At 30.9% G+C, this 26,056-nt stretch overlaps 1 protein-coding gene across 3 annotated transcripts in view; it reads left to right on the top strand.

The window, feature by feature from the left end:
* GRID2 (glutamate ionotropic receptor delta type subunit 2) overlaps positions 1 to 26,056 on the top strand; it is a 1,244,525-nt gene that overhangs the window by 228,920 nt on the left and 989,549 nt on the right. For all 3 annotated transcript variants that reach the window (XM_039845721.1, XM_039845720.1, XM_039845722.1), the window contains one exon: positions 15,327 to 15,482. In XM_039845721.1, coding sequence (XP_039701655.1) covers positions 15,327 to 15,482 — 156 coding nt within the window. The remainder of the gene's footprint in view (positions 1 to 15,326; positions 15,483 to 26,056) is intronic.

The raw sequence follows: 26,056 nt of genomic DNA on the forward strand, positions 1-26,056 counted from the left end.
ACAATGTCCATGTTACTAAACATAGGACAAGGATACTTATTTGTCTTTATATAACTAACTTTCTCAGTAACATTTCATATAGTTGATCATTCCCAATTATTTGAAAAACTCTCCTTATTTTGCTTCTTTTAATACTAGTACTATTTTTACTTGGTTTTCCTCCTATGTCAGCAGTGATACCTTCTAATCCATTCTTGATTGTTTCTCTTCTTCTAATTAAGACTGGGTTTCCTCCGAGATCTGTTCCAGTCCCCTTTCTCTCTGTTTACACTTTTCTTATATGATCATGGCTAATCTCTGGTCTCTAATTCCCAAAGGTATGTTGATGACTTTCAGATGTATGTCTCTAACTCAGATCTCTTTCTCTTAAGCTCCATTTTTACTTATTCTATTGCCTACCTGACTTCTCCACTTGCATTTTAATAGATATCTGAAACAGAACATACAAAACAGAATTTTGATTTGCCTCCTATCAAGCTGCCAGTTAGTATGGTTTCAGTAAATAGGAACCTCCATTAACTCAGTGGTTAGGGAATTGGAAATCTCTATGAGGCTGAAGAACAGATGTAGTGGAACGAGTCTTTAGGGTTCTAGAAGGACTGTGTGGAGAGATTAGATTTTAAGTTTTGTCATGTAGAATGTGTGCTTGTAATGTCAAGGACTAGTTATTGGTCATGGATTTAGTGGTGCTAATGGATATTGGGATTAAGGAAGCCAATAATTGTGTTGGTAGTATGATAGATAATTTAGCAACAGGTACATCTTGTAATAAATCATCAACATGTACCCATCAACTATATCACTCAGGATGATGGCAAGACTTGGGATAAAGAGAAAGATTCTGAACCAGGTTCCACTTTATTCAATGAATTAGTTGGCTGGTGATAAGATGGTCAGGGACAATGATGAGGAAGATAATAGTGTAGTATAGCCAAATGGCAAAGGTTTCAGAAAAGACATTTTACTCTGTAATAGAGGAGTAATAGTTTGGATTGTTTTAAGATGTTAAGTAATGTTAACTTCCCATTTCTGGTTTCACTAGATCCTGGTGTGTGTGGGGAAAAATTCTCCAATTGAGCAGTGTCCTCTAGAGAAAGCTAGAAGTTATTCAAAGCTAGCAGTGTTCCATAAAGAGTTGAAGATAATAACTGAATGAGATAATGGAATTAGGTGGGCAGAATGGAAAATAGTAGTCATTGTGTAAAAGTATGGAGACATTAGTCAAAGGAAAAAAAATCGAGAGAAAATGAAAAGATGAGAATTGGTTAAAGAGGCATGCATACATTTTAGACAGTAACCAAAGATGTCAGAAGTGAGAATCATGATGGGACAACTGGCCTCAAAGTCTCATTAATTATCTAATAGGCTTTTAAGCTCCATGTAGAGTCCTGCAATGACTTTCTGAACCATTTTGAGACTTAATTTCTTAATTTTTATTTAAAATGGGCTCATAAAAAGATGTTTTATAGCCTCTTACATCTGATTACCTGAAGCTTTAAGCAAAATAATATTTTTAAATACAGATAACATCTTCAAATGGACATAGATATATGAATTATTATTATCATGGTTTTGATATACTGTGTATATGTTTTGTTCAAATTCTGGATGAAGAAAGTAATTTTAAATTACTTCACCCTTAAATCATGAACATTTTGTAAAATCTCTGAAAAGTACATAGAGCTCAGCATAACAAACACCCATCTGTACACCTACAAACCAGAATTCACACATGTAAATGTTTTGCCAATTTGTTTTCAAATTTATGTTAAAGGAAGGAAATTTATTTAGTTTTTATTGAAAAATAAAATCCAATATTTATTTGAAGTTTAACTTCAATACAAGTTATGAAATAATAGTGGAGGATCTCTAAGAATCTTATGTTTTCTTTATATACTTCACCTAAGGGTCTTCACACGTCAGCAATATAGTAGACCTTTTTCAAACTTGACTTTTGTTTTTAACATTGGCTCTGTGATTAATTGCTTTATATCAAGTGCCAAAAATGAGCATTTGTACTGGATATATTTTGACTTTTTACACAATTTTTCAGGAGGCTACTAAAAGTCCGTACTGTATGTACTCTCTGTCATCTCCTCTAATATGGCCCAATGCTCATTTAAGTTATCAGCTATTTCCAGCTGTATTTTTTCTTTTTCTTCAAAAGATGAATACTACATACCGTGTCATTGAATCAAGCTGTCTGAAGAGATTAATTAAAGACACAGTTTGAAGGCACATGTTATTCAAAAAGGAAAACATTTTGTCTTAGGAATGGATTGAGCTTTTAACATAGATACATTTTATTAGTATAAAAGTTATAGGTTTTAATCCAGGAAGTTTTAGATTCAGGTCATTTATTTTCCAACTATGTGATTGAGTAATTCACCTAACTTTTCTTATTCTCAGCCTCCTCACCTGTAAAATGAAGGTGAGGAGAGCTACCTACCAGGAAATTCCAAGTTTAAAAATATATATATATTTTTTTGCTCTTAAAAATAAAATTCACAGAGGCAAGCATAAACAACTTTGGTCATTTTCGTAAAATTTATTTTTTAGCAAGTTGTCTTCAAAATAGTATACTTGAAAGTTGATTTCCCATAAGTATTTGACCTATAGACAGTCAAAAACTATGATTATGATACATATTTTGAAATATGAAAGAAATTGGATTCATTTTGCAATACCTACAGCTAATAAATACCCCCCCCAAATATTGCCATTTTCCTAAGAAAACTCATGTTGCATATACGGTTGGCTAGTATATTCTATAGTTCTAACAGAATCACTGTATTCTCACTGTTTATGAACTATTTTGTAGCAACCCCAAAGCAATATCTGTATGGTGCTCCCTAACCCAGTTCTTAATTCAGTATACAAAACAGCACAAAGTAGGACATGTCAAAAAAAATGTTCAGTAAATTTCTATAAAATCTTTGGTTTTGCTTGTTAAATGCGCTTACGCAATAAAAACGATAAAATTACAAATGAGTTCACAGTAAATGAAACTGAGGTTTGAAATTTATATCAGAAGGGTACCTTTTTCCTACTGGAAGTTTTCCACATTATGAATTCATTTTTAAAAATGAAGATCATATTTTATAGTTCTAAAGTACTTAATTTCAAACGACTTATTATATTAACTGATTGGTTAAATGACTTTTTTTAGCTAGAAGCTGAGTGAATTTTTGTCTTATACATAAAATTATAATTTTTACTATATAGAAGACAATCTAAATTAAATTATTTGTGTGAAAAATGTATTTGACTCTTCGAGGAGCATAATATTCACACTTTTTATACAGGTATTTCTTTGACATATGATTTTACTTATAGTACCATATACCAGTTTTCATACTTGTTTAATGATAATTGAAGGAATTAAGAGGATCTAGTGAATGATTACAGAGGGAAAAAAGTTAAATCCATTCCATTAAAAAAATATCTGCAAGTCTTCTCAGTGAATGTACTTTTTAAGAAGCTACGTTTTCACTATTTTTTTTTTAAGTGCATCATTTCAGTTTGGGAAGATTTTGAATTGCTATGCAGTGTTTCAAAAGCTCTTCTCACAATCTTTTCTGTTCTTGTCATGGCAGTTATATTCGCAATAATAGGACATTGTTTCAATTAAATATATGATATGAAGAAGGAGTGAAACACAACATGGGGCTCTGGATTACTGCACAGATTCAATATAAAAAATATGGAAAAGAATTTAAAGGGTTAAACGGTGCCATTCTTTTTCAATTTTTTATAGCAGTAAAATATTCATAACATAAAATTTCCCAGTTAACTGTTATTAAGTGTAGAGTTTAGTGGTACTAAATACATTCCTAACATTATACGGCCATCACCAACATCTTTTTCCAAAACTCTTTTCATCTTGTAAAACTAAAACTCTATATACATTAAACTATAACTCCCCATTTTCCTCTTCCCTTAGCCTCAGGATACCACCATTCTACTTTGTCTCTGTGATTTTGACTACTCTAAGTACTTCATATAAATAGATTCATATAGTATTTGTCTTATTGTGATTTGCTTATTTCACTTAGTATAATATCCTGGTTTATTCATGTTGAAGCATATGCCAGAATTTCCTTCCTTCTTAAGACTGAATAATATTACTTTGTATGTATATACTACATTTTGCTCACTCATTCATCCATCAGTAAACACTTAGGTTGCTTCCATGTTTTAGCTAGTGAGAATAATGCTGCTATGAGCATAGGTGTACAAATATTTTTTCAAGAACTCTTTATTCAGTTTTGGGGGGTATATACTCAGAAGTGGGATTGCTGGATCACATGGCAATTTTGTGTTTAATTTTTGAGAACCACCATGCTGTTTTCCACAGCAGCTGTACCATTCTATATTCCTGCCAATGGTACACAAGGTCTCCATTTCTCTACTTTCTTGCCACCATTTATTTTCTGTTTTGTTTTGTTTTCTTTGATAGTAGCTATACTCGTGAATATGAAGTGGTATCTCATTATAGTTTTGATTGTATTTCCCTAATGATTAGTGATGTTAAGAAACTTTTCATGTGTTTATTGGCCACTTGTATGTCTCATTTGGGGACTGGAGAAATGTCTACTAAAATTCTTTCATTTTCGAATCAGATTTTTGTTGTTAAGTTTTAGGAATTTTCTGTGTAGCTGGATATTATTGTCTTATCAGGTATATGATTTACAAATATTTTCTCCCAAAGTAAGTCTCTTTAGACAGTATATAATAGGATCCTAATTTGTTTTTTTAGTCATTCTGCCAAACTCTGTATTTTGATTGAATAGTTTATTTCATTTACATTGAAAGTAATTACTGATAAGGAGGGACTTCTGTCATTTTTCTACTTGTTTTCCATATGTCTCATAGCTTTGTTGTCTCTCATTTCCTGCATTACGTTTTTTTTTTTTTTGCTTAGTGAGTTGTTTTATAACATTTAAATGTTTAAGTATAAACATTTTTCATTTTTTTTGTGTGTATATTCTATAGCTATTTTCTTTGTGGGTACTATGTTGATTACATTTAACATCTTAAGGTTATAACACTCTACTTTGAATTACTATCACTTTAATTTCAATAACATACAAAAACTCTGCTCTTTTACACCTTCATCCCCAGTCTTTTCAGTTGTTGCTGTCACAAAATTATATCTATGTACACTCTGTGCCCCAACACCGAAACTAATAGTTCTTTTGGTGTATTAGACTCTTAAATTAGTTTCTTAAATTTCTGCATGGAGAAAACAAAATGTGCAGTTGTAAACCAAAGTTACAATAACTAGATTTTATACCAAAAATTATCTTCAAAAAATATGTTAATGTTTTAAATTATGTGGAAAATAGAAAGTGAGATTGCAAACTGTCATAATACTAATATTGACTTTCCTAATTGCCCATGTATTTACCTTTATTGAATCTTTATTTCTTCATATGGCTTTGAGTTACTGTTTAGTGCCCTGTCATTTCAACCTTTAGCCCTAGGAGAACATCTTAGCCTTTCTTACAGAACCAGTCTAATGATAATTTTTGTTTAACTGGGAATAACTTAATTTCTCTCTTAATTTTGTCACTGCCTTCTGGTCCAAAGTTTCTAATGAGAAATCTGCTGACGATCTTATTGAGATTTTCTTATATATGATGAGTGCCCTCTCTTGATGTTTTCAAATTTTCTCTTTGTGTTTTGCTTTCAGAATTTGATTATAGTGTTTCTTGGTGTCAGTCAGTTCTTTTTACTTAGAGTTCATTCAGCTTCTTGGGTATTTACATAAATTTTCACCCATTATTCTCTCTTCCCCTTTCTGTCTTCTTCTTTGGGAATCCCAAAATGTATGTGTTGGTCTTGATGTTGTCCCACAGATCCTTTAGACACTGGTTACTTTTCTTCAATCATTTTTCTTTCAGTTCCTCAGACTTGGAAATTTCCATTGCCTCATCTTCAAGTTCACTGATTCTTCTGCCTGCTCTATGAATCCTCCTAGCGATTAAAAAAAAAAATCCTTATTGTGATATTCAGATCCAGAATTACTTTTTGGGTTCTTCTTAGGTTTTCTATACTTTAGTATTTCCATTTTGTTCATCCATTGTTTTCCTGACTTTCACCACATTTCTTTCTTTCTTTCTTTAATTTTTATTTTTTAGTTCTTTGAGCATCTTTAAGGCACTTGTTTTTGTTTTAAAATTTTTGTCTCATAGATCAACCACAAGATCTTTCTTAGGGACATTTTCTGTTGATTTATTTTTATCCCTTAAATAGGCCATACATTCCTGCTTATGTGAATGCCTTGTGATCTTTCATTGAAAACTGGACATTTGACTATAATAATGGGATAACTCTGAAAGTCAGATATTTCCCCTTCCTCAGGGTTAGCTGAGTTTTATGCTTGTCTGTGTAGATTGTTGTAGGCTATCTCTGTGCCAAAGATCCACCTGAAATGTAAATTTAAAGTCTTTTCTGAACCTTTACCTTTCCCTAGGTATGTACAGTGACTTTTTAATTTTGTGTATGTAGTTGTTTTTGAATGTCTTGAGCAGTAATGTCTGGCTTTCAAAAGGAGAAAAAGAAAAAAATGAAAGGGAAAGTAAAATATTACTGGCTATTTAAATCTCCTGGAAGTCCTGTCTGCCAGAGAGGGTAGGGCTTGCAACAGTGGAGGAACATACAACAACAATGGCCACTTGCTTTTTCTGCACCTCTAAGATCAAAAGTCACAATCAGCTTTCAGATCATATATGGTATCAGTTCCCTACTATTTAGAGGACAGGGTCCTTTTGCACACTGTGCCTCCCACAAGCTGTTTGCTAGGAGCTCCTAGAAGTGCTTACAGCTATTCCCTGCCACATGGCTGAGGGGTGGAGGATAGATAGCCGCTACCATACTAAGGGCTGAAATATTGAAATTAATTGCAGTTTATCCTGTAAGTCTTCCTCTGGAATTGCAATTCTTCAGTATACTCTAGAGTTCCAGAATAGTTACATTAGACAGAATCTACCAATGTAATTGTTGTCTAGGTGGGGAAAGAGATTCCTGATGCTTCCTACTCTACTATCTTCCCAGAATCCTCAGTAAATAGTGCTAGTTTTATAAATTAAAGATCCAGATTATTTATCTTTCAATATCTAGTACTCTTAAAAAATTACAAATAATTCTTACTAGAAGAATTGATTTGTAATGTTTATTACTCATACACCAAATTTATATAAAAATGCATAACTATTCATAGAGGATCTATATTCCAATATAAAATGATTATTATAACCATTCACCTCCTATTATGCTCTGCATGGAAGAGTCAGATTATCTGTTCCTTTAGCAGCCTGCATTTCTTTTTCTCCCCACAGACTTCTGGAAAATATATAGCAAAGTTAGATGTTCACGTGACAACATTATCAGTTTAAATGTATTTTGGTTTTGAGATAACTTTACAAAAATTCCAAATGAAATGTGAATTCAAATCATTGGAGAGTTGGATTGAGAAAAAGGACCTCATGAATTTGACCTAACCCACACTGTGATGGAATGTCACATTCCAATGTGAACGCCCTCCCCTGAAATCTCTGGAGAGTCACTGAAAATTTGGCTTCTTGAACTATGATTTGCTCTCCTCATTTTAAGATATTTTATTATAATGTATTGAGGAAAAATCAGAATTTAAAAGTATCAGCAATATAAACATTGCATGTATCACAATATACCTTCAAGTATTTGTATATAATCACTTTAGTGATCGGTGTGGAATTTTATCTACTTTAAGTTATACCTTTCTACATTATAACTAATTCTTTCTGTAATCTTGGCAGTATCCTCTTTGCACTTGATTATCTATCTATAAAACAAGAATGATGCTTGTCTATAAACTAGATAATTATGGCGGGTGAAGTAGAAGTCAATATTATAATGTACTTTGAGAACAAAATGCTAAGTAAGCATTAGACATTGGGAGATAATGAGCCAGTTAGTTTCTATACCTGGTCATAATTTGAATATTACAGACTCAAGTAAATTATTAAAAGCTTTTATTATAGAAAGTCAATGACTCTGGCATTGTCATTCTGTTAGGATCATTAGTCACTAAAGTGAAAAAAAAATTCTAACTCCATATAAATGAAAGGCTAGAGATTTGTTCTCAACTTTGTATTTAAGAATGTCCTAAAGTGCATATAATATTGGAACTCACATAACATTCTTAAGTAAATGCAAAAATTACCATTTAACCTGATGTTTAGAAATTTACATCTATTTAATTCTTTGTTAATATTAGATGCTTAATTCAAAAGCAACCTTAAATATTAAGTTTGAGAAAAAAATATGTAAATACTTGAGTTAAACTACTCTTTACATGGTATAGTTTACATTATTGTGGTAATATGATATTTACAAAAAACTGCAAAAAACATTATTTAAAAACTTTCAAACTAGGCCTAGTTAATAAAATTCATCAAACAAAATGATTAAAACCTATTAGAGAATTTTAGTGTACAAATAAAACTTTAGTGATAGTTATGAAAATAAAAATATGCACATCACTTGGTAATATAGAAATATATTATAATAAATATATTGCCAGATATTAAACTCATAGATATTTTAGGAAGTTAGCTTTGAAACTGAGGGCTGTGAATTCTGCCATAGTCATTACTAGTTTTGGATCTTTGAATAGTTACTTTAGTCTGGGCCTCATTTTTGTCAAAGGAATTTAATCAAAACTAAATGATATAATGCCAGTGAATCACTTAGTACAGTGCTTATTACTAATAAATGTTAATTACTTTCACTATTGTTATTTCAATTATTATAAACTTGAGAGAAGTACAACAAAGTAAAATTGCCTCTGATTCAGAATAAGATTTACTAATTGTCATGAAATTGGTGTATATTCAGAACTTTCTTTCCAACAAAGTTATTATTACAGTTTACTTCCTTAGAGTGCTTTGTGAAGGGTTACATAAGGTGAACTGAGGAAAATATACCCGTTAATGAAACCCTATTTCCTGCCTATGAAGATATTAGCATAGAACATATTAAGAAAATTTTTGTCGAATGAGAAGGGACTACTGATAACATTTCTAATGCCGAATTAATTCATGGAGGATATTTCAATGTAATATTATCTTGGCAAATTATATATACATAACCTATACACATACATATGTAATATATACACACATAATATATATATACACACATACATAAGCACACACCCACCCACACACAATGCCTTCATAGTAATAATATCCTGCTGAAATAGTAGCTACTCTGCATGATCAGGTAATGATGTCAAATGGTATAGAAAATGCTTATTCCATTTGGTTACAATTCTGCTAATTTTTCTGTTGTCTAGTCATATTGAACATGTTCAACTTTTTTCTTCTTCTGTGACCCGAGAGCTTAAATATAAGCGGGAGGTGAAATGAAAGAGAAATCTGATTTGTATAGTATTTATGATGTCTTTCTTTGCCCTCCTTTTGAAATGTATGCACAATTTCCACTGGCATTGATGGGAATACCCATGAGTAGATTCAAAAAAGTTATACATCTTTTGACTTGGATATCTATATCTGTGCATAGTACAACTCATATGTATGCACAATGCACCATTAGAATTAAATTAAAAAAAAGAAAAACCTACTTGTGGATATAAGCATTTAAAAAAGTGAGACTATATGATGATTTAACAATTCTGAATAGGTCTGCAGAACTGTCAATTCTACTGTCACCGATTAATTGCCCCAAAGCAAAGAGTTGCCCTTTTTTTCTTTGTTGTAACCATTTAAGCTAAATTGTTGAAATTTCTAAGGCAAAGAGGAATAAATTTAATGTAAAAAACAGTCTTATGTTCAGGTTTTTGCTATGACTCTTCAATTTCAAATACCTCCTGGCTTATGCGAAATGAATTTGATATACTAATCACCAGAGGTAGTAGTAGTTATTAAATATACAGTCAGCTCTCCATATCTGTATGTTCTACACCTGCAGATTCAACCACTCACAAATCAAAAATATTAAAAAAAATGTTGTGTTGTTGCTGACGTGGACTATGTAGTTAGGCCTACGATGATTGCATCTGTACTGAACATGTGCAGTCTTTTCTTTTCACGTCATTATCCCCTAAACGATACAGTATAATTATACCCATTTACATTGTAGTAGGTATTATAAGTAATCTAGAGATTATTTAAAGTATACAGGAGGATGTATGTAGGTTACATGCAAATACTATGCCATTTTATATAAGGAACTTTAGCATCTGCAGATTTTGGTGTCTACATTGGTGTCCTGATACCAAACCCCACAGATACCATGGGACAACTATATATGTATTTGTGTGTGTGTGTGTGTGTGTGTGTGCACATATGTGGATAATATATATCTAATACATGTACAAATACATATATGACATAATTTGTTATAAAGTAGATACTTGAAATTGAAAAAGCTAAATATGCAAGAAATAACACCAAACTCGGAACCAGAAAACCTAAATTTTTACTCCACTCCTTCTAACATTTGGCTGTGTAATTTTGGTCAAATCACTTAAAGTCTATTCACTTCAATTTCTGAAAAGTGAGGTTTATGTATACTATCTTAAAAATTTCTTTTGGCTATGAGTCTATGAAGTCAAAATTGCCCATTTCCATTATCTGAACAAGTCACCTTAATTCTATGATGGTCTGATTTAACATGTAATAGATTTCAGCAAATCATTTTGTTAAGAACAAAGCATCTTGACTTTGATGATTATCTCTGTGTTGAGGGAAGGTTGATTGGATAGTTGAATGGGTGGATACATTTATGCATGGAATAGGATTAAAAAAAAAAAGGATAAAATGCACAGAGAGAAAAGCCAAGAGAATCAACAGTGTTGCTTCAAAGAAATTAAAGATTCACTGCATATAACACCGTAAAATTTATTTTTTAAGACTGTATGTACATGTATGTGTATGTATATATATATGTGTATATATATATATATATATATATATATATAAATTAAATGAGTAAAAATGTTTGAACTCTATGACTAGAAAAAAGATGAGCTATCTGATTTTATTTACAACTCTGAATTCTGACTGTGCTTTTTTTGGGGGGCATTGTTTCATAAATATCTTTTTAGATTATCAGGTTTTAAGCATAAATTGATAATGTAAGGGTAATGTAAATGTGTTGATATTTGCTTGTTTTCTAGTTTTAGAATCATTTTAAATGTTATTTGGTGTGTTAGTTATATAAATGAAATATATATATATCTATTTTTCAATAATTCTACCAACCCTGTATAGAGAAAAGTATTATCAAGATATGTATCAAAACCTTTCTCAATATTTTTAGAGGAAATTCTGAGCTAGGTGATGATGTTTTCTTTCCTCCCCTGTCTTACCAGCTGAATAGTGTTTTCTCCACTTGCTTCTTATATGTATAAGACAAATAGAATTTACACATTTAAACTAAGAATATAAGTGTATGATTAATATCTTGCTGAATAATTTGAGTCTTCTGGAGTCATGATAATGCCCGTGATTATAAATTCACATGCAAGTACATTTGCGAGTCTACTTTTGTTTTAATTTAGATTAGTCACAGCTACATTTTTACTTGTATATTTGAATTTAAGTATCCTATTTTACAAGATTATGCCTGACTAAATATAAGGAAAGATTAATCAGTTACTGTTTCTTGAGTATCTAATTTATTCAGGATCCCTTATAGACACTTTAAGTATAAAAATAGTTTTTGTGACCCAGGAAGTTATATTTTGCTAGGGAGACCATGAATACATCCATGGTAGAAGCAACATGAAAAAAGACCTGGAGATTGAAATGCTTAGAATGTTTTTGAGAGTTATTGAGTTGGTCAGGTTAGTAACTACTTATAAATGTTTTATTTCACGAGCATATATACAAATTTAAATTTGTGTAAAATAATTTTATGGTATAAAATATTAGTTTGTACACATGATACTTCACAATAATTAAAAAATAAGATATCACCATGTTTTTAACATTACTATAAATTATAATTATTTCCTTTCTAAAATATAATAAGAAGACAAGTAAACATGATATAGTTTGTATTTAAAAACATGTATGTATACCCACATGTATATGTATAAGGATAAATAAAACCTTTTTTTTCCTTCCCATTGGAGGAACAGATCATCAGTCCCTGATAGTGGAAATGACTAGTTACACATTGGTATAATAGGAATATTTAGGAGGCATTACTTTTCTTTTTTGTTACTTAGTTATTATTCCCTCCAGTTTAGCCAATGTGAAATGTAGAGTATAATTTGTTGATTAAATACTGTGCGCGCGTGTGTATGTGTGTGTGTAAGTGGTGGAAGAATTAATTCATCGAAAGGAACTAGATGCTGTGTCACCATGTTAGCTGTACAGTTATGATTGTTGCACCTGAGAAGCTTTACACAGGTCAAAAAAAGTAAATCTAGGATGTTAGATGTTGACAGACTGGTAATATGTGTGCATTAATACCAGGGCATTGCTATACCATTGGAAGTGCATGAAATAAGAAAGGACCTTCTTCCCTTAGATTCTCCATGTGGAACGTGCCAGGTTGTTTTCAGAATACTTACAAAATGCTACATCTGCTCTTTTGGTAAAAAGCCAAATTTAAGATGAGATTTTCATAGTTGAGGAAAGAAGTAAATAAATCACTGGATTTTAAGTGTCGGCTAAGATGATCTGTTCTTTGATTATGCCGTGTGAAGTAAGATGAACTGTTTCCTCGGTGTACTTCCTTGCTGTTTGCAGAAAGATGAGCTGCTTCTTTTGTTCATTTCCTTTCGCTATATCTTAATTCAGCACGGAATTGACCTATTTGTTATCATTTCTGTAGATTTCTACCATTTGTTAAACCAGGTGTAATGTTTAAGGCAATTTTAAATGTTCTGTCAGGTAATAGTAAAATGCTTCCATTAAAAATGTATTACTACTACTCAGTAGAAGTCAGTAACATCACTCACTATATAAAACAAGGTTGATTAGAAACTTCTTTTAAAAGATCCATTTAGAATCTGTGACAAGCTGAAGCATCTTTATATAAACACATCACTTCTTTGCGAATACATATTTAGATTATTTGGTTTAAAATGAAGTTTTTATTTTATATTTATATCATACTTACTTCCTACAAACTGCTAAAGAAACTTGTATATCTGAATTTGATACTATTACATTTCAACGTGATGATTAATCTAAGTTCTAATAAGAATTATCACATGATAATCTAAATTCTAAAAAGAATTATCACATGATTAATCTAGATTCTGAGAAGAATTATCACATTCATGGAAACTAATTTTAATTTGTGATAATTCTTTTCAGAATCTAGATTAATCATTACACTGAGATGTAATAGTATCAGATGAGGTCACTTAGGGTGGAGAGGTCAAAAATAACCTGCCATACTTGTCAGAAATGGACATAGTTTTACCCTTGCTTTATCAGGTATTGACTCTAATAAAGTATGTTTAATATCATGATCTGTCTTTCACTAGAAAGCTTGGGGCTTCAGTCATAAATGTATAAAAGTGTGTCTGCTTTTTGTATATAAAACTTTATGTATGTGTAAACATATAATGTATATTTGTACTTGCCCATATGGTCTGTTTGTCTCTTCCTACATGTGTGTATAATAACTATTCATGTATGAAAAAAGATTTTCATATACATGTAATTTTATTTTTATATGCACACATTACAACGGATATTATAGTCAAGAAACATATTATGTTTATATGGATATAAACATAATATGTACATGTACATTCCTTTGTCATGTCACCTCATAACCCTGAGGTGTGTATATTTTTTTTATCAGGAGGGAATTCATTCAGTTTATTCAAAAAGACAAAAAGTACATTAGCCCAAATGTTTATAATTAAATAGTAAACAATAAAAAAATAATTAAATAGTAAACCATAAAAAAATCTACCTGTTTAGAATTAGAAGAGTAGGAATGAATACAAATGAAACATACCTGGCCAGATGGGAGAGAAGCTCCAAGATTTGTAATAAAGTCAGGATCCTCATAAAAATTCTTATATTTCTTATGGGTATAATCCTGGAAGGCAGTATCCCATAGAGCAAGGACGTTGGAATCAAGGAAGCCAGAGCCCTTGCTGTGTGAACTTAGGTATAGTCCTTGCACTAAATCTCAATTTTATAATTGTATGTGTATGTAGTAGTATACATATACATATCACATAATTATTTTAAGGATTAAATGAAATACTATAATATAGAAAAAATTAATAGAAAATGTTAAGCACTGTTTGAATCACAGTATTTAAAAACAAGAAAATACTAGCATTTACTGAGAACTTACTATTTAGTTACCACAATTTACTTACATTTAGTATGGATAAGCTCATGTAATACACACTACAATGGATATTATAGTCAAGAAACATATTATGTTTATATGGATATATACATAATATGTACATGTACATATTATGTATATATCCATATAAACCTTATGCATAAGTATTATCAGATTTTACAAATGTCGATGGGCTTAGAATTTGAATCCTTTAGTCAAGGTCATGTACTTAACAAGTGGCAGAGTCAAACTTTGAAATCAGTTGACCCTTAGAACTGGTATGTTTAACTAATATAATACTAAATGTTGACAACCACTCAGTAAAAGTTAACCACAACTCTTATCATCATCATTATTATTACTGTGAATGAAGAATGCCATGCTTATCCACTAAGATTTATGTTAGTTTTTCAGGAAATAGTTCTCAATCACCTCTGCTGATTTATGTCTCTAAATTTTCTATAAATATTACTGAATTTCCACTGTAAAAGAAATTGAAACCCTCATTCAAAAATAAATAAATAAAAGGAAAGAAATAAAAATAAAAAGTGAATTAAGATTGTAATAGAAGTTTGATTCCTATGTACTGTGTTTACAGAGTCTCAGAAAGTTTCCTAATTTAATCTATTACTCAGAAAAAAAATTTTCCAGCAATGAATTCCTAAAGAGCTCATGATATAAGACATTCAATATATTAGCCACTTTGTCCTCCAAAAGCTTTTTGTACTTATTTTATTGTCATCCCTGTGCTCTCCCTGCAATAACACTGATGTGCTATTCATCATTTCCATTTGGAAGAAGTAACTACATTCCTGCTGAGCTATCACACCGCTTCCAGTACAATGTGTTTCAATAATAAATAAAGTGCACACTTTAAGTGAAAGTATACATTTTTCAAATACATAAGTCTCTTTGGCATATTTCCAGTGGGCATGACACAATATTTATGTTATTGTTTAATGGCAATGGTTACTTCTTTCTAGGAGCAATTTTTGATGAATCTGCCAAAAAGGATGATGAGGTGTTTCGCACAGCAGTTGGCGACCTCAACCAGAATGAGGAGATCTTACAGACTGAGAAAATCACATTTTCGGTGACATTTGTTGATGGCAACAACCCTTTTCAAGCAGTTCAAGAAGGTAAGGTTCATCAGCAGTCCACTTTTTATTGGTTTTTTTTTTCTTTCAATTTAAATGGCATTGAAATTAGATTTGTAAAGAGCCATTAAACACGGATATCATTTTTTGCATCTTTGCGGCATTGCTTTTCCTAAGAGTGTTTTTGGTAGATGTTGATACTATTATTCCACTTCTGAGGGCAGAGTGTGGAAAGTTATTGTTTTAATCAAAATGTAATATGAAAGGAATTTAAATATTTACACTAAAACTTTATATAATTTTATGATTTTGACGTAAATGAAACATTTCCAAAATTAGAACTTTCTATTTGAATTTTTACTTTCGACTTATTAGAGATAACTGCCACCTTGATGTTGTTACAACTCGTGATGACATTTCAGATGTATTCATGACAAATTTATGTAGCACATAGTTTTATTTCAGATGTATTCATGACAAATGTATGTAGTACATACTTTTAGATACTACATATAAATCAAGTATTGTGCTGGGATCCTAATATACTGACCTAGGCTAGACATTTTTTACGCTCTACAGTGTACCAAATACTAAAGCACTTTTCTCCATTCTCACTGTATACTTAGAGTGAATTAATTTTTTTCGTAGGTACAAAGTCATAAAAATACAAATTATTTTTATCATACTGGAATGATCATTTGTATGAATGAAGATTTTGATTGAAAGATCTTGACTAATAGAATTATATTTTTCATGCTGTTATGCTAATAAACTATTTAGCTGTTTGGCAAAACAGTCATTCATGAAGCTTTTTGCTGCTAGTGTATGTTATATTTTTTTTTGTGGTAATGTATTTAGACTAAAGATACTTACACAAGATATATGTACTAAAGTTTGGCAAGAAACTTTTTAAAGACAAATAATGAAGGGATAAGGAGAATAAACATAAATGTTTATCTAAAAGTGTCCTTTTCATCTAATGTTGTATCTGCATGTTATATAGGTAACCTTTATTAGAAAATGTTTTTTGATCAATAGCATTGGTTACTGTTGCAACTTATTTATGTTTACTTTCATCAGTGAGAGAATGGTTAGAATAATTAGTGATCTAATAGATTTTCCTTCTTATTAATTGGATGGAGTGAAAAAGTATTGTTTTAATGAAATGAACAGAAGTGATTTAAGTAAAAGCTGGTTTTGCAAATAATAGACTGTTTATAATATGATGGAATTTTAATTTTTAATTAGTAAACATCAATTTTAAAAAGTCAGATTAATGTAAACATCCACTTATTTACATTTTGAAATCAGAATTATCCTAGGAACCTAGGACTTTAAATAATGGATATGTTGATAAATTTTCTATAGAAATATTTAAAAGCTGTTAAAATTAATATCAGAATTAAAAAAGCAGTATGTAAAATCATAAAGTCGAATTTGAGGAGAATACCCAATAATATAAAAGAATATATGTTCTTGAAAGAATGTGTTATTCGCTTTAAATAAATCTTTATGATGTTTCTTTCTCAACCCTTAGTTTTAATGACTGAAATGAAAGCAGGAAAAAAATGAGGACCAATTTATTTTTGTGACTATCTTCTGGTTAACTACAGATTAATGATTATAAATTAACTTAGAAGACATGCTAAAATAACCATGCCTTTTAAAAATCCACTTTGAAAGTGTGTGGATATAAAGAAATGAAGACAACACAATGGGTAAAAGGGAATTACAGAGTCTGAATAAATATGTTCCTCACACCTTTTTTAGAGACTACACTTTGAAAAGCAAAGACAATTTTTCAAATACCACAATTAATTTCTTTACATATTGCTTTCTATAAGCATTCTGTTGCCAGCTAAATTCTGGAAACAAAAATATCTCTCAAAAGAAAGATTGTGAATTAAAAGAATTTGTGGCACTGAAAGCCAATTGAGAAAGGAAATAAGATTTGTTTCTGAGACAGAGGCCACTACATGTTTGTCGAGAAATAGGAAAGAGCTTCACAGTTTGCCTTATGGTTTCTGATACAAACAGGATGCTCTGGATCAGTTATTTTGATGGTCTGCTCTAGGTAATGAAGCTCTGGAGCTCAATTGTTACTCTATTCAATAACAAGAAATATCTCCATTAATTTTAGAAGTAAAAATATTTCTTTCTAGAGCTCCTTTTGTAATTGACTGGTTTAAAATAATAAGGAGAAAATATTCAACTGAAAGAGAACTTGAAGGAATTCAGGAGTATTTTCTTAAATATCTTGAGGAAATAATTTAGGAGGAAACCCCAATAGTGCTATCAAAAATTGCCAATTTTTCTATGATCACATCTTTGCTGTAAAACCCTTAAAATCTATAGTAAAGAAGGTTTTAAATCAGCTTGTTTGTTTTTCAAGTTCCAAAGCAGGGCGAAAGATTCAATGATATAATTTTTACTGATTGTTTACACATTAGCACTCCTGATGAACTTCTAAAATATTCATGGTTTTGAGTTCTCTCTCTGTTTTTGTTATTGTTGTTGTTGTTTGTTTGAATTTGAAAGTCTGATCCTGAACAAATATCACCAAGCTTGCATGTAGATATTTGGTGATAACAAATGATAATACATTGGTTAACATATAGATAAATGAAATCTAATAATCTGAAATCCTCAATTTATTTTATTGTTAGAACTTCCTCCCACCAGACACATTTAAGAGACAGTATTTTTAGAAATTTAAAATTTTGCTTACCTTATCTTTCTCTGTTGACACTTAATAAGAGAGAAGTATTTAAAGATAAACAGTCTAACCCATAAACAATAATAAAGCATAATGGTACTATTAAAATGTTCTTTTGTAGCTTAGGTTTCAGTAAATTTTTACACAGTAATAATTACTTTAAATAATAAATAATTATTTTGAGGTGAGTTTCTGAAAGATGATATATTGGTTATAACACAGAATCAATATTCTGTTCTCTGGAGATAATTACAGTATTTAATCATTTTTATCATTGTCCTGTAATATTAATCTCAGCACTTGTAGATAAGTGATCAGTAGAAAAATATTTCTGTTTTCATAAAAGTAACCTTGAAATAAACTACCTATTTTCATAATTATTTTTTCTTTTTTTTGAATATATTTGTTGATAAGCCAGTATATATCTTTTGTCTGTTGAATTGTGGGATGCTGATTAAGGGCAAAGAATCATCATACCTTAACATAAGGAGATTTTTTTTTTGGTAGGTTACTTCGTAGCTGGGATAAAGCTTTCTCCTTTAAGATGATATATGTAAAAACTATATCATGTGGGATATTTTTGAAAACCTAGAGAATCATAGAAGTGGAAAATTATATAAACCTAGTTGAATATTTTTACTATACAGATGAAGTAATTAAGACCAGAGTAGTTAAGTAATTTTCCTACACACTGAAAGTGTAGAGGAGAGAAAGAACTAAACCAAGATCTCAGACTACTGGTCTAATATTTTTCTTGCTGTATCTGCTAGCCGTACATATGGAGAAAGCACACATGTAATCTAGGACTTCATTAAATACCACAGGGAAAGAAAAATTATAATGGATTTGTATGTTTTGATTCTTTTTATGTTCATAGATTTTAGATCGCATGAAAGAGTAGGAAAATTCTTATCTAGTTGATTAATACCAGTTGCATTGTATAAATCACTCTTGTTCTTTTATCCTTGGTTTTCCTTATTATAAATAATGAAGAAATCTGAACATAAATGATGTATTTTTAAGGTCAGTTTCATCTCTATGGATGAGATATTTCATAACTCTTCAGAACACATTTCCAGATTTAGAACTTTACCATCACCAGAATCCAGAAAGAGAGTTTTCTAGGTTCTGTTGATCAAACCAAAACAGCTGTTGCTGAGTTTCTCTTCTTATTCCTCTCTTGTATATTGTATGCTCTGTGACATCTGTGTACTGGATATAACATAGATGCACAAATGTCCAGTGTGAAAGACACTGCTGTCTCTACTGAAAGCAATAGCAGCTATTTATATTGTTAGCTCTTAGCTGAGACCAACACCACTATAGACCATGAAAGGTAAGAATTTATAAGAAAAAAAGGTCAGGGAAAGTATGGGGAATGCATTTATAAAAATGGTCACATAGGAATGTGAGGCAAAAATATGAATCCATGTATAATTTTTGCACTCACCAGATGTTTCGTGAAGGATGTAAAACACCATGTGTTGCCATTGAATGGCAAGATTCAGTTAAAACATTTGGAAATATTTGTTCTTATAAAAACACCTAAAAATGAAATACATAGTGAGAAGAATGTAAGGGCAAAATCGTACTGTAGAGTCACAAATGATCCTGTTTGAAAGAAACAGGCATTTAACTATCATTATTGTTCTTTCTGCTAGATTGCAACCCATTATAAACAAAATAGTTATAAAATCTGTATTTAATATAAAAAAGCAGCCATAGTTAAGATTGCTCATTTTCCAAGTTTCAGCCTAGTCCATCTTCAGCTTACTCCTTTGCCTACCACAACATGAATATTGATTGCTCCCAAATCAATGTAAAAAAGTAAACATCTCACTTTAACATTGTGATAATTTCTGTTGGATTTGCCTCATATATCTTCCAAATAAAATTATCGTAAGTGTAAACAATGAGACTGCTTTCTTTTATGGTTTATAAAGTCAGTCTCGTTTCTTTAGAGTGATATATAAAAGACACAAATATTTATATAATGTGTGTAAAAGGGATAATAGGAGAGTAGTATAGCCAAAAAGAGTATAAGGAAATCTAACTAGAAGAAAGCACTTCTCCAAAACACATCACCATTCATTGTGAATATTTCTCATGCCAAAGGCTAAATTTAAGTAGTCTGGTTCAAAGGGGATGTAAAAGAATGATTTATGTGGCCCCACTATTTGATGCTTTATTCCAGGGCTTAATCTCATAATTTATATTCCTCTCTGATTTATTAGGATATTTTTACTGTGATAAAAAGTCTGCTAATTCCAAAATGCTTAGATTGGATTCTGTAACTTTTCTAGGATAGGTCTTAAGTGTGTATGCCTCATTAGCCTGTTTTCCTGGACCAATTTGTGTAGCTCCAATTCCAGTTTATTTTCTGAATTGCCTGACAATAAACCAAACTTTGAGAGTTGGTGGCTCCAGGGGCCAATAAAAAAACCCCTGAACTTCATGTAGTTATAATATTACTCTTTCATTCATTTGTTTAATCAGTTTTTCATTCCTCTTTCCTTTCTCACATCAAGGCTGGTTTCATGCTATGCATCCCAGTCTCTAGGCCCAATGCTCTGTGTAACTTGTACCCAATTAAATGTGTGAAGGAGGTAGAAGGAAGAAGTGATGCAGGTGACCAGTCATCTCCAAGCACTCACACATCTTGGGGGATACTAGACGTCCATACAGTGGCTGTCTGGACCATCTGCTTTCCTTCAGGAGTCTGGGATATTTAGTTTGGTCATTTTCCCAGTAATCCCCTGCCAAGTCCTAGGTCACTTTTCCTCCCTACTTGCCACATTCTGAGGATGGGCCTTTAAAGTCTGGAATCAGAATCTATTGTGTGATCTTCAGTACCCATCATCAATGTAGGTATAAAGTATGAAGAATTCTATATCTGTTAGAGACAACTTTATGCTTTCTTTTAAACATCTTATACTACCCCTTTCCATTGAAGAATTGCCCATCAAGAAGAATTGAAATAAGATAAATTTGGAATCTAATTTTAGGAATACTCAGTCAAATCAGTCTATCCAAGTACTTATAAAATGACTAGTACTGTTTCAAGATTGTGCCAGTTACAATAGGAGATAACAAAAGAAATAGAAGACACAGTGCCTGACTGCAGAAAGCTTAAACATGTACTTGAGGAGGGTTTGAGGATTTTTAGAGCATGAAAAAACATTATGCCATCGCCTTCTACCTATAACTTAGATTTTTAATTGTTAATAGTTAAAGGAATATGTTATAGCTTTTTAAAATATTTACTTTTCAGAAAAGAGGGAATTTTTTCTTAAAGAAATTCATGACTTTATCTTTTAACATAATGTTAATGAAAATACATATTGCATAGCTTAATTTTTTTCTGTGATTTATTGTTGTACTCCTGTATTGTAAGCCTTTCCTTGATCTCATTCAATGCCACACTGTTAAAGTAACAGGTCTCTAATACTATGAATAGATTGAAATTCAGATGTTTATAGACCTTTATATCATAATTTTATAGCTTTTCTTCTTTGAGGCCTTTTACCTCACCGTCTGCAGTCATGTACTGTTGTGTAAGTTGCCTCATAAAATATATATTTTAGCAATATGCACTGCTCTGAATCTTGTTTTATTTAGAAGAATTTTTAGCAGCTTTCTATAAAGCTGTGTTTAATGGAGGTAAAGATTTATTCTTTTGTTGTTGCTTAAGTGTTCTTTCGTTCTATCAAATATTTTTCTCATAATAAAAGCAAACCACTTCTATTTTCTTTCTATCTCTATAGACAGAATGTATTATTATGGCAACATAATTCCGATTTTAATCGGTCTTTTATGATACTGACTTTGTAAAAGAATCGCCTCTATGTCTTAAAGTGACTGTGAATATATATGGTTTATTAGATTAAAAACCACACTTACCTGTGCCCTGCATTGTAATGAGAGTCCATTATGTAGTTATAAAAATAGTGTAAGTTCATGTTGAGAAACCAAAAATAACTTTACTATATTCAGAAATTTTAAACTATTATCACTGTTATTGATATCCAAGTCTCAAATGATCCAGTCTACTTCCTTAATTTGAGAAAAAAAATAACTTGACTTATTATTAACATTTAACACCTATTTTTGCATGACCTTGGCAATTGTTTTTAGGTTCATAGGAATCATAGTATATGTAGTCTTTTAGTACTCATGCAACATTTGGTTGAATTATCTTGTAATTTTCAAAAGAATTATCACTGAAACACTTTTAAAAGGAGCATACACAAATCCAATGTGCAATGGGAAATTGTATATTTTGGGAAAAAAGAGAATGAATCAGCAAGTACTTTTTGGGTGCCAGTAAGCATTCAGCCTTGAGCTAATTACTCTGCACTGTGCTGTGCTCTTCATTGGCTGCCCTGTAATCTTACCTGGTTAGCTTGACCTCTATCTATTGTTGTGTTAGGTCATGACCTATATGTGTTCCTCTCCTTTTTGCTCTCGATTATAATGCTGTATTTTAATTCCTCATTCATCCCCTTTTTAATCCTTGACTCTTCGTATTGTGCTGTATATACTCGGGATTTTGAATTTGGTTCGATATATGTCTAAATTTGATGCCATTTATCCTACTTGGGGTGGGGAAAAAAAAAGAAATTAAATGCAATGGACTTGGAATTAGATAAATCTGCCTTTATATATGAATTCTACTCCATCTCTTATTATCTGTAGGACCTTGAACACACCTAATGTCTCTGTGCTTCAGTTTCTTCATATATAAAATGGGAATACATTCTCCACAGGATTACTATGATTATGTGATCATTATGTGATGATTAAATCAAGCGAAAATTATGGTTTGTGAGTTTCTCTAGTAATCTAAATACATTTTAATTATAGCAGAGAACATAATGATTTAGCACCATTGCATGTGTCCATGGTAAGTTTCTATCTTCCTCTGACCTTACCATCCCAAACATTCTCTACCACATGTATTGCTGGTTCTCATGGATACCACTGATAATACTAAGCTTATTTTCTGCCTAATCCGTGTCATTTATTGCCCAACTGTCTCTTTTTTATCAAGATCAAGATCTTGAATGCTGGGGTTGTAAAAAATATTATTGAAATTAAATGTTTCTACTTTTTTTTCCCTCTTTTCCTGGGCTAGTTCTGCTAGTCAGCACAGGGAAATGAGAGTTATATTTGCACTGTAATTTATTTGGCAAATAGTAGTGATGTTGAAACATGTGTACTTAGGGTTGGGAGGATTTAAAATACCTACTTATTATTTCTGGGAAGTCAAGAAAGCCCATGGAGACCAAATTAAAGCTTTCTGATGATTTGTGTAGGCTTAATACAATCAGTGAAGTAAATAAGGCACTGAGTCATAACTAAATGGAATTCAGTTGCAGAGAGGCATAATGTTGTAGAAGAGCGATATATTTGAAGGTTGGATATATAAATAAATTCAAGGAAAGGTTTATGCTTTGAGAGATGCATTATCGCTGGTATTTTGAGTTTATTTCTGACATGATTGTTTAAAAGGTTATCTTTCTATTTTCTGCACATTTTTATTCCAACTATACATGGGCATATAGTAACTCTAAAAACTTGATTGTTGGTTTCTTTGACTTTCCAGTACTGTATTTCTTCAATAGCACGTGCTATCATGTTATTTTCTGTGGAATTCATGCCTTATTTCAAGACATATTTGCATTTTGGTCCTTGAATGACTACTATAATACAATAGTAAGATTGGCTAAGGTTATTCTTTAAGCTATATTTTCAAACACAGAAAAGACTTAAAACATAGAAAACATAGAACAGGCTCAGTATGTCTATTATATATTATTATACATAGGAAATACATTTCAAAGTATAAAAGAAATGTTTTCTCGGAATGTAATTCTTTTGGGGGAAAACTCTTATATAAATCAAAGTCAGAAACAATCCTAGTACAGAGAATATTTCTGAATAGAATGACAGAATATTTAATAATATTTTTGTTCTTTACTTTTGAATTTTTACTTGTATAAAATTAAATGGTGCTTTGAGATGGTCCTATGTGCCTACTCATATTATAAAAATCAATCAAGATGTGGATGGCTCTAGTGTTAGAAAGTAAGGAGAGGATAAAAAAAAAGACATATTCTTACTGGTCAAAGACTAAGAAACTGACACATCCACCACACTCTTACCTACTCCTAAATCCTGTTCTTATTGTTATATTTATTTGTCAGTAATCTTTATTGTTTAGAGTTAGTGATTTCATCTTTTAATTCTGATTCAAATTCTTAAGTGCTTTTGTCCAGTTAAAGGACATTTATCTCTATATTAACTCACTATATATATATACACACATATAGGCATATCTATACATATACATATGTGTATATTAAATGATATCTATATTTTATAAACCATATGTATATAAGCTATGTATATATGCTATATGCACTATATATATGTGTGTGTGTGTGTATATATATATATACACACACACATATATATATATATATATATATATATATATAATATGTATGATATTATATATAAATATCTCAGAATAAGTTCAGCAAGCACTTTCCTCTTTTGGTCATCCTTCCAATATTGATTCATGCTTTTCATAGGATAATTTTAAACCCCTGTTTACTATGTCTCTTAAAATGGAACAGGGCAGGTTTGTTGTCATACCAACATCATTCATTATCTAAAATTTATACCAGGGCTCCATGAGAGCAAAGAATGAATCATTAGTTTATACTTCCTTTTCTTGGAATCGCTTAAAGCTTAAATATGGAAAGGGTAGAACAATTGGTAGAGAACTATGAATCACCAAGAACAGTTCATTATTATTTCAGAAATGAACATCACAATTGTTCACTTATTTGTAAGAATTCTTTTAATTAATTGACTATATACTATATTAGTTTATACAGATAAATGAGACAAATTTAACTCAAGCACCTCAAAACTTTATAGTCTAGTAGGAATAAAAGAGCTAAACACTCAAGTAATTATATTTTTTATCAGAGAAGAGTGATATAAAGGAAAGTAAATGGTACTATGATAGAAAATAACAGATGGGGTGTGTGTCTGTGATTTAAAACCATGAGCCTATTTTTGATAGAGTGATTATGGAGGATAGACAAAAGTAACATTTAAGCCAAGATTTGAGCTTGCAAATTAGCCAGTCATGCAAAGGTAAAAGGAAATAGCATTCCAGGCTATTGCATGTGAGAAAACCATTTGGAAGCATGGGTTTGCTGTGTTTGAGAGATGAGATTATTTTCGAATATTCAAGTTTTTATTCTGTTACTTTACATATATTTATTTCCATCATCAAAGTCATTACTTTCTGGATAACACTATTACTTATGCATTTGTTACCCAAATCTGCTTCATTGTTTTCCTTTGGAAATGGAATATGAATGGAATATGTTCCAAAGGAAAGTCTGGTAGTTCTGCAGGTCTCACATTTGGGATATGAGGATGTCATCCTTGGATCCTTTTTGGATTTGAAATTCACCTCTCTGTAACTCTAATTTTGAATACAGTTATGGAAACATTTGAGCTTTTCATGTATGTGTTCTCAGGAAAAATAAATGAAATGAAACAAATCAAAGAAAGAATTTTATTCAATTTTCTTTGTCTTTCATTTAGTAAGAGTAACACACAGAGATATAGTAATCTCTAAAATTAGGAAAGAAACATCATTTTTGGCTTTTATATTTGCTGTACATTCTGACAAAAGAGCCTCATTTGAAAAGCCAAATAATGAGAAGTTCCATTTATTTATTAATAACTTGTTATAGCCCATGAACTGTTAAATGTGCTTCATTTTCTTCACCTGATCTTTATACTGCCTTATAAGTTATAAGATTACTGTTCTTATTAGCATTTTACAAATGAGAAAACAGGTAAGGCTAAGTTA

Source organism: Pteropus medius, unplaced genomic scaffold (assembly GCF_902729225.1).
Source record: "Pteropus medius unplaced genomic scaffold, Ma_sr-lr_union100, whole genome shotgun sequence".
NCBI classification, from domain to species: Eukaryota; Metazoa; Chordata; class Mammalia; order Chiroptera; family Pteropodidae; genus Pteropus; species Pteropus medius.